The 10178-nt window shown below is 56.4% G+C and overlaps 1 protein-coding gene across 1 annotated transcript; it reads left to right on the forward strand.

The window, feature by feature from the left end:
* Window positions 1-1797: 1797 nt before the first annotated feature.
* On the forward strand, window positions 1798-9133 carry LOC137165645 (stabilizer of axonemal microtubules 2-like). Its single transcript, XM_067566975.1, has 10 exons — window positions 1798-1846; window positions 2273-2482; window positions 2576-2712; window positions 3072-3288; window positions 3564-3686; window positions 4967-5192; window positions 5745-5892; window positions 6713-6898; window positions 8196-8338; window positions 8466-9133. Exons 1-10 carry the CDS (start codon window positions 1798-1800, stop codon window positions 8563-8565), a joined length of 1539 nt encoding a protein of 512 aa, XP_067423076.1. The 3' UTR covers window positions 8566-9133.
* The last annotated feature ends 1045 nt before the right edge of the window (window positions 9134-10178 follow it).

The following is a 10178-nucleotide window of genomic DNA, read 5'->3' on the forward strand; positions in this document are numbered from 1 at the left end:
TATTAGCAGTAAAGTCCCAGCCCCGCAAGTCAGGTTACTAGCTGACAATCTCACATTGTTGTTTTTTTAATAACAGCTAAGTTCCTATTACTCATGGCTGCGGAGAAAAGCTTGCAGATGTGAACCCAAAGGCTCCAACGCCCACAAGCAGATAAAACAACCTTACGTTTGTTATTTGTAATCCCGTTGCGTGGCTTTCTGGGCCCTGGCTCATGATTTCTGAACCCTTTGGGCCAGCCATGCTGCTAATACCTGACATTTTAAAAGGGCTTTTTAGGTTTGAAAAGGAACATGTCCTTTTGATAGTCACAGCCCGTTCAGGTTCTCACACCGGGCCCATCGGAGGGTATCTGGGAGCCTGCCGCAGTACCTGGGCTTTCCCAACAAGCAGAACTGGCTGGGTGTGGCTCTCTCACACGCACAGCTGGGGGCCAGCTAATCCGTCTCCAGTTACTGCACACTTCCACCCTTACAAACCCACTGGAAGGACAGGATTCTTCTGCATTGTGTCATTAATATGTGCCAGAACCGGTTCAGCTTGTTAATGAAACCGTGCTTCCAACCATTAAACGACTGACACTCAGTTAACACACTGATTGATCTCGGCCCATTCCTTGCTGGCATGGTGCTGCCTCGTGGGCACAGCTCAGCAGTTGGCCGGATCAGGCTGCTCCCTGTGGCAAGCCAAAGAGCTGTTCTAGAGATGCCAGCACTACGCAGACCGCCTTGAAGAGTACTGACCAGTCACTATTCAGAGTCTCCCCAGGCCACGAGATGCTCTAGCTAGCATAGAGAGGCCTGGACTGGGACTCGAGAGTCGTGGGTCTAACCCTCGCTCTACTGGTGACCTTGGGCACGTCACTTCTCTCTGTGCCGGTTCCCCCTCCCACCCTGTCACTGTTCAGACAGCCCCTTCTCCCCGCAGAGCTCGCCAGCTGAGCACAGCACGGAGCACAGTGAGGCCCCCGACTCACACGCAGTCGCAGAACGCAAAGAGCCCTTTTGAGATGCGACACCAGCGTGCCAGGCTCCAGCTGCGGGGCAGAGCACCGCAGAGGGGCGTGCTGCGGACAGCCAGGCAGTGAACAATGCCAGCTGGGACAGCAAATGGCGCTTTGCCTGGGAGCAGCTGTCCCCTGCCAGAGGGCTGTTTACTCTCCCCTGGTTGTTAGGGGCCCTGTGACGGCCCTTGCCAATCCGGCCCCAGTTACATACCCAGCCTGGGAAACACTGCGCAGCCTGCAGCCCTCCCCACCTCAAAGCGCCTGGTAACCTGGCATTCATTGGGCTGCTTTCACATTCAAATCGCCCCTGGATGAAAGGCTGGAGGAGAGGAACCATAGCAACCTGCAACACACACTGAACCCGAGCCCAGCCCCAAACCAAGCCCCCTTGGCACCCAGAGGCAGCTGCTCCGAGTCTCCCAGCCCCGGTAACCAGGCATCTCCAGAACCAGAGACTGCATCTCACAGGGGGAGTCCCACTGACCCACACAGCCAGAGAGATGGAGTCCCTGCAGTTCGCTTGTCTCTGTGAACTCTGCGACTGTGGGTAAGTGAGCGCCCGCACGGGCACAGACACATGCCCTTTCTTTACTTTCTTTTGCTTAATGCTTCCAGAGCAAGAATTGATTCATTTCGCCTCCCTCCCGACAACAGCCCAAATCTGAAGCAAAAGCTGCTGGCACTGAGCTTTGCCTGCAGGACAGAGGCCATGGGCAGCACAGACAAGGACTGCCGCCTGCTTTATTTCTTTTGCTGGAGGTCTCTCTCTCTCTCTCTCTCTCTGCATGCTACTATGGAACAGTTTTACAAATCTTCCTCCTTCCAGAGAGCTGTCACCACTTGTACCGCAGTGGTATATAGAGGCCTGAGAGTCTCTGCCCCACAGACCATCCATGTGTGTGCACGGCTATATTCTTTAGGGTTAACCAGTTTCGTAGGGACTTATAGTTTAACTACCTCTGATTACAGAAAATGACAGCGCCCTGCAGCTGTTCACTGAGTGGCAGTGGGGAAGTAGCAGGCTATCACTGGAGAATGCTGGCGGGGGGCATTTCACAGCTTTGCTTCCAGCTCCCACCCCGTCACAGGAGAGGTCTCTGCTCCTATCTCCAGCACCCCTCTCCCCAGAGGAGGCTGGGGCTCTGAGTGACACCCCAGCTGGAGGAGAGCAGGTCTGGGGGTGCTGAAAGCTGCAGACCAGCCAGCACGGCATTGCCCAGCACACAGACTCTGCTGCGTTAGCGGTCACCTCCCCGGGGCTCCGACAGCTCCCCGGGCTCTCCCTGGGCACACGGGCTGGATTTGGAGAACACTCCCAGAGGGGAGGAGAGCCCAGTTTCTCTCACTCAGCTGTTTCTCTGTCACACTCAGTCGACACAAGTGCCGCAAGAACTGCAAGAAGTGGAGCAGGCCAGCGCCCCCAGACTGCAGGAGGCCCCAGCTGTCCCATTACAAGGCAACTTACACGCAGCCACCAAGTAAGTGGGGAGACCAAGGCAGCCCCCCTAGAGAGCGTTTCACACGCGCCCCGGGCGCCTCCCCGTCACCTCGTCACTCTTCCTCCCCTCCAGGTGTGCCTCCCCGAAGCAGCAAGCGGCCGCTCCGCACCCCTCCGCACCCCAACCCCCCGGCCATGGCCTTCAGCACCACGCAGCGGGCGGAGTTCATGCCCTGGGAGCTGGGTGAGAGGACCAGGCCACAGATCCGGGTAATGCCCGCACCAAAGCCCGTCCATGCTAGGTTCCTCCCATCCCCCCTTCCTTCCCTGCCCACCCCCCATGGAGAAGCAAGGCTGTACCCCACCCACACACACCTGTCACAGCCAGGCTGGGGGCCGAGGGGCCGCTATGAGTTAACAGGCCAGGAGACACCCTCTGCGGCTGGACTCTGGGGAAGGCAGTTCAACACCGGCAGGGGCCGTGCTGCCTGCACTCCATGGGGGTGAGCCTGGCGTGGGGAGAGCCGCCCCGCTTCGCTCCAGCACATCCCTGCCCTGGGAGCACCCCAGGCCCAGCAGTCCCCAGAGGGAGAGGCAGGCTGAGGGGACAGGTCGGTCATCTTTTGCAGGAGGCGTATCAGTGCCCGCAGGAGCCTTTCCAAAGCCAGAGTCTCTACAGCCTCCACTTCCCAGCCAGGGAGCCCATTGTGACCACCCTCTGGCAGCCCCCCCGTCACATACAGCCCGACGGGTCCGGCTTCTCCCACACCACCACCAGCCAGGAGAGCTACCGAGGATGGCGAGCGGAACGGCCAGCCGGCTATGGAGAGCTGCCGGCCCTGGCAGGTACACTTGGAACCGCCTCCAAGCAGGGCCCCCCACCCCTGAGGCTTCGCCTGGCCAGAGGGGCTGCACTAAATTGGGGCGCCCCAGTTCTGCGTGCTCAGCCCCAGAGTCCTGGATCCTGATGGTGTACCGCGTGCTCGCCGCCGTCACGGGGCCCACAGTGCCGCAGGCTGGGCTGGGCACGGCACAGAAACATGTCCTAAGCACGGGCGTCAGCCCCCCCCATGATGAGCTGGGAACACAGAACCCCACCAGCCCTGTTCTCTCTGCCCCAGGCGCTCTCTTGTCCCCTGACCAGGCAGCCGAGATGGAAACCACCACGCAGCGAGAGTTCACGGAGAAACGCATCCCCAAACCAGAGCTGGTCAAAGGCCTCCAGGCTCAGCTGGCCATGGAAGGTAACAAAGAGGAGGCAAGTTTGCAGCCCCGTGCTCACTGTGGGTGTCTCAGTAATCCCTTCTCCAGCACAGCTCTGTGCGGGGTTTTATCCAAGCACTCCACTCGCCTGCCTCCGCCCCGGGCTCGGCAGCCCTCTAACCACAGTCCTGTCCCCCCACAATCAGTGCACAACAACATCCGCCCGTTCAGGGTTTGCCTGTCCTTTCAACATTCATGGCACTGCCCTCCCCTCCTGGGGCTCAGCCCGGTTAGCGCTCAGACCTACTTTATTCCTGAAGGGCTGCGGGCTGCTTCACCCCGGCCACATCTCACTCTGAGCATCTCCCATGGCTTCCTGCCCCCTGCGTTCTCCAGGGTGTGTGTGCAGCCAGCTCCAATCCCCCCACAGCTGGGGCAGCCAGGAGCGTGGTCTCCAGATCACATTCAGCTGCAGGGCTGCCAGGTCACAGGCCAGGCTGAGCCCCGCTCCCCTTAAAGGGCCAGCCAGCCTGCAAGTAGGCCCTTGGCTTCTCACCCAAGCTGCTCCCAAGGTGATGCAGCCTGGGGGGTACGCATACACAGACACAGACACTGCATGCAGCAGCAAGTCTGCCGAGCGGGGCTCGCGTGAGGGTGCTGAAAACGGCTGTGTAGCCGCAGCGGCTCGAGCGTTGACGCTCACCCTGCTTCCTACGGCGCCGAGCCCAAGCCCCCGCCGCGCCACGTTATTTTTAGCACTGCGCATGGCCAGTGAAGACCCGAGGTCCGAGACTCACTGCTGCTGTCAGTGTAGACGTGCTGTAGGAGGCCTGCTCAGGTCTAGGCATTGTGATGGCCTGCAGGAAGCGCAGGGTGGGGCTGTGCCGGTGGTGGTATGAAGCAGCAGAAAGCATCAGCGACTTGCATGCCCGGCAAGCTGAGCACACAGAGCGGGTGGGTTCATTTCATGACATTCCTCAGCTACCGGCCCCGGGGGCTGTAAGCCCGGAGATGACCTGGGAAGCCAGGGCTGATCTTGCAGCTGCAGGGAACTGTCTCCGGGTACTTCCCAAACCAGAACTGGGGAAGGCTTCCCCCTTCTCCAGCCTGGGTTTACTGTCTGACAAGTGTGGGACCCGCTGTGAGCTGAATCAGCTTCTCAACCTGGCCTGAGAGAGGGGACGCCCTTGATTTCTGCAGCACCTCTCGCTAGGGCAGGCAAACCAGCCAACCCTGCTGGAGTGGGAGCTGCAGGCCCTGCTCCTACAGATAGGGGTGGCCCCTCTGGTACCGGACAGTACGTCGCTTTCTGTTCCGCTAGGTGATCATGACATGACGACCACCCACCAGACCACCTACCAGGCTGTGCCTGTGGAGAAGCGGGTAGCCAAGTCACGGGGTAAGGGCATGGCACCAGCAGGAAAACGCGCCCCAGGGAAATACATGACCAAGTACCAGAGTGATTTCCCAGCCTGCGGCTTGTTACCTGCACGGATTCAGCCGGCTCAGCCTCCTCTGGACAACCTGGCAATCAACCAGGGCTTCAGGTAAGTGCAGCCACCAAGAAGCCCCTCATCCACCCCCGGGGCAGGGCTTGGAATGGGGACGCTCCAGGCAGGACCGAGGCTTTGTCTAAGCGGCTGGGTAAGGTGGCTGTGGATCCATAGGGCGGCAGAGCAGGTGAGCTGAGCCTTTAATAGAGAGCTGGCTCCCTCCTGGCAGTGTGCAGTTCAGTCTGAACAGCTGCTGCTGCAGAAGACTGCATCCAAACCCACCAACACATTGTGGGAGGAGGAAGGAAACATGATTTCATTCTTATAAACTACATTGCTGAGGGTTTTGAGACCCTCCAGTGAACAGTGCCAGGCAGACAGACATTAATTCACTGATATTAACACACACACTTACCAAATGCAGTAGGTCAGCGTTGGCCCCATTTTACAGATGGGCAAACTGAGGCATGATACGATGAAGTGACTTGCCTGAGGCTGCACGGTGAGTCCTTGGCACAGGGGATGCTGCTGTGATGGCTGGTGGTGCAAAGCGCTAAGATACACCTGAGTCTCATCTGAGGTTAAGTGAGTCCCTCTTCCATCCAGCATAGATTTTCAGACGGTGCAGAGGGAAAGCTACCATGGCTGGGACACCTGCAGATACCCTCGCGCCAGTCCCATCAAGCTGAAAGAGGAGCTGGCAGACCTGGGGAAACAGAGGGATGAAAAATTCAGTGGAGACACAGTGACCAAGGTAACAGGAAGGGAAGGAGAGGGGGGTGTTAAATGAAGATCAAGGGACTCTTTGAGCAAAGTTAATTTCAGTGAATAAATGAGGAATATTCTCACTCACACAGAGGGAATAAATCTAGTGATTAGAGCTCAAGGCCTATGAGTCAGGCAGGGTTCCTAGGTTAATTCCCAGCTCTGCCACTGGCTTGTTTTGTGACCTTGGGCAAGTTTCTTTCCCTTCATGTCTGTAAAATGCGAACAGTAACACACCTTTGAAAATCTCCTCCTTAATTAGCTAGTGTTTGTAAAGGGACAAAGGGGCATTGACCGTGAAGTTCCCACTGATGAATTGCTTGGAGATCCTCGGACAAGCCGTTCCAGCAGTTCAGGCTATTTATAATTTGCGTTCATTCAATAAATCAGTAACACTCAGCCAGCATGCAGGGTGAGGCGGGGCCAGCACCGTGACGCCCTGGGCTCTCATACGGGGGGTGCAGCGATTGATTTCTGCAGCGTGGACGGAGAATCCCCTATTGCAGAGAGCCTGACAGTGGAAAAAATGAGCTGGAGGGAACCCCTGCCTGAACTCCCCCACCGCACGGGTATTGGTGCCGCTTTCCTCAGCTGTTGTCCTGTCCTGGCCCTGCCTAGCAGAACTGAACTGGCTCCCTCTCCCCTGGGGTCCTTGTGATAAACCGTAGGTGTAAATCTTGCACTGGGCCATTCCGCGCCCAGTGGAGCAGCATGTGGCATTCCCCACCGCCCCGCTCTCTAGGGTCAATACCAAGGGACAGGCTTCAAAAAAAGAGAATTCTTCATTGTTCTTCATTGTCTCTTTCCAGCTCTCTTACCCTCCTCGGCCCGTGGACAGGCCTCCGGAGACCATCCAGCCGCCCCGCCCCGTGCCGAGATGCCGCGCGACGAAGTTTGACGACGCCACGGCCCACAAGTTCTTCTTCCGGGACTGGGGCGTCCGGCCCCGACTCCGGCAAGGCGACCCTCGCGACGGAGTCTACGTCCGACCGCTGGTAACACGGGGTCAGGAGACAGCCCCTGCGAAAGGGGTGGGGGCAGGCGACCGCCTGAGGGGCCGGGCCCGGGAGGAGGCACCGGGCTCCGCGTGTTGGCGACGTTCGACGGCTGAAGGGAAGCGTTGCAGGAATGCCGGGCCTGGAATCGTGGGTCACCAACCCCCTGGAACGTTCCGGGCCTCCGCGGAACGTGGGGGAACCTTCCTGAGGGAGAGCCCCGCACTGGCCCCGCAGCGCCTCGCCTGCCCCGTTAGCGTCGGGCTAGCCGTGGGGGGCGAGAGGGGGATTGGAGACACGGGCAGCGGGGGACGAACAGGATGCGGGGAGAGGTGGAGCGTTGTTACCTGGGCGGGGAGAGGAAGCTGATGCAGGGAATGAGGGAGGGCGAGAGGAGCTCGGAGCGAACCTCCAGTCAGCAGAGGAACCAATGCCCAGCGTGAAGAGGCGCATCGTGCTGCAGTGTGTAGTGGGGCCGGGGGACGGACTGGAGCGGGGCGCCCTGCTGCTGCCGGCCCCCCTACAACTCCGGGGGCGGGGGGCACCTCAGAGAGCCAGGGGTGGAGGAGAGCAGCCCCTAGACTAAGGCGGGTGTTTGGAAGGCTGTCGCGTCAGTGACCCGGGCCGTGCACCCTCGTGCCCTGGGCTCCTTTCTGGGCGACGTTCGACGGCTGAAGGGAAGCGTTGCAGGAATGCCGGGCGGGGATTCGTTGGTCACCAACCCCCTAGAATGTTCCGGGCCTCAGCGGAATGTGCTGGAACCTTCCTGGCTGTGAGACCTGCACTGGCTCCGCAGCGCCTAGGCTGCAGAGTCTAGCCTGCACCCTCTGCTCCCTCGTGTCCCAGCCCCCTCGCAAGCAGTGTTCAGGGACCCCCAGAACCGAGGCTGGCACCTCTGCTCTCCCCCCATTGCACAGCATGCAGAAAGCGCCTTATCTGGGCTGTTCTTTTATATTCACAGGGACGGAGCATCTACAATGGACCGTGGCAACGGCAGGGAAACCCCCCCGCCCCCTTCCTTGCCATCACATTTTAATAATTCCTTTCCTCTCATTCTCCAGTTCTTTCTTTTTCAAACGTAACTGGCGCCGTTCCAAATTCAGAATGGAAAGGAAGCTGAGCGAGTGCCAGCTGCAGGGGAGCTGCCGTTCCACTACCGGTCCCTCCAGCGCGCCGTTGACTCGTGTTTAACAGCAGCCTGGCGAGGGCAGGGGATGCTCAGACACAGTTTCCCCACCCCTTGCAGTGTACAATGCAATACCAAACAGTGACGGTGTGTGTTTGTTTGGATTGCTAGGCCAAGTTTGAAAGCCAGACTACTACCCACAGCACGTTCCTGCCCCACAGACTGGAGAAGGTGAAGCACTGCAAACCAGAGCAGAAACCCATCCGACCCGAGGGAGAGCAGGATTTCTCCACCATTCACAGGGAGTCTTACAGGTGGGTACAGCTTCGTGCGGTGATTGAATCCAGACAGGCCATGGCAGCATTGTGGCTGCTGCAATGCAAAACAGGCTGCGCGGGTCACAGAGCCACCTAACGGAGTTCTCCACGCTCTCTCTTTCAGGCCAGTCCCGCTCCCAGTTTGTCGTTTGCAAACATATTTGATCCAGCAGCAGCAGCAGAGAAGAGAAACAACGAATTCTCTTGTGCCTGTTAAAACCTGACATGCGGTGTAGATCCAGGTCCCTCAGCCAAATCAACTCTGCCCCCAGGATGCTAACGGGCACACAATCACTAGACAATTTGAGAGGCTGTTTTTGGTGCCTTAGCAACATTCAAATGGCATCATCTAAAATCTCAGACAACGAGCACATGCCTGCACTGCAATGGTGTGACTGCAGCTCACAGAGGAGAATCCACGCTAGCTTTAATCGCGCTAGCAAAGCTAAAAGCAGCAAAGATGCAGCCGCACAGGCTAGGTACACAACAATGTACGAAGGGTACAGCCTGCCCCCACCACGTCTGTGCTGCCTTTGAGTCAGACTAGCGCCATTAACGCTAGTGCAGGCATGCAATCACACCTCCCTCCGGTCACAGTGCAAACACAGCCTCAGAACAGCTACCCTTACCTTGGCTGGTGTGCACGGAGGTGATTTGTTTCCTAAGATACAGCAGTATAAATGTAATAGTTTATTGTACAACTTCTAAACTTTTAACTAACTTTGATTGAATTAACCTCTTATTATGCATTTTATTCTAAAGATAATAAAAACTGCTTCTGCTTAGCACTAACACTGAAGTGGTCCTGATGAGACTGACGTGCACGCCCCAGCACAAAGAAAAGTTGTGCTCCCCCATTTCTCTATCTGAACACCCCCAAACAGCCATTTTCTGCAAGGCTGGAGTAACAGAGGAGCAGCAGCAGCGGCACATAACTGAACAGAAAAAGCAGATGACAAAAACAAAAGTATATTTACATACATCTGTCTCAAGAGGGCAAAAGCCTACAACTTAGATTGACTTCAAAAACCCGAGGGTTCATTTTTTTTATCCCCATCAGCTCAAACATAATGGTAACTAGTTCTGAAAGATTAGAATACAGATGTCTTTCCCAGGTACGAGCTTATCCTACATGTGTATTTGTGTTTGGGGACTGGTCTTCACTGGGAATTTACATTGATATAGCTGCATGTCTCAGGAATGTGGAAAAAATCCACAGCCTGGACATATCTATGCTAATTTAACCTCCAGTGTAGAGAGCGGTATGTTGACAGAAGAATTCAATCAACCTACCTGCTGCCTCTCGGGTAGGTGGATTACCTATGCCAACAGAAGAACCCCTCCCAGCTGTATGTCCACACTCAAGCACTACTGCTGGGCCGCTGTTGCAATTTGAGTGTAGATGTACTTGAGTGTATATGGGATAACCAGGAGTTAAGTCAATATTAAAGATTCATATTCTAAGGTCAGAATGGACCACTGTGCTCATCCTGTAAAAGAGGCCAGAGAACCGCCCCCAAATAATTTCTAGTGTGTATCTTTTAGAAAAACCTCCAGCTGTGATTTAACTGTTAATGATGGAGAATCCACCACAACCCTTGGTAAACTGTCCCCATGCTTAATTACTCACTGTTAAAAATTTACATCTTATTTCCAGTCTGGATGTCTAACTTCAACTTCCAGGAACTGGAGCATGTTCTACCTTTCTGCAAGACTGAAGATCCTATTATTAAGTATTTGTTCCCCATGTGGGCACTTATAGTGTAATCAAGTCACCTCTTGACTTTCTCTTTGTTAAGCTAAATAAATTGAGCTCTTTGAGTCTGTCACTATAAGG

This window comes from Emydura macquarii, unplaced genomic scaffold (genome assembly GCF_026122565.2).
Source record: "Emydura macquarii macquarii isolate MOO-44397 ecotype Brisbane River unplaced genomic scaffold, CSIRO-AGI_Emac_v2 contig_312, whole genome shotgun sequence".
NCBI classification, from domain to species: domain Eukaryota; kingdom Metazoa; phylum Chordata; order Testudines; family Chelidae; genus Emydura; species Emydura macquarii.

Excerpts from the sequence above, each read along its gene's own strand:
- LOC137165645 (XM_067566975.1), top strand. The coding sequence starts at position 1,798 with ATGGAACAGTTTTACAAATCTTCCTCCTTCCAGAGAGCTGTCACCACT. Across the intron at positions 2,483-2,575 it reads AACTTACACGCAGCCACCAA|GTGTGCCTCCCCGAAGCAGC; the intron begins GTAAGTGGGGAG and ends CCTCCCCTCCAG. Across the intron at positions 3,687-4,966 it reads GGCTCAGCTGGCCATGGAAG|GTGATCATGACATGACGACC; the intron begins GTAACAAAGAGG and ends CTGTTCCGCTAG.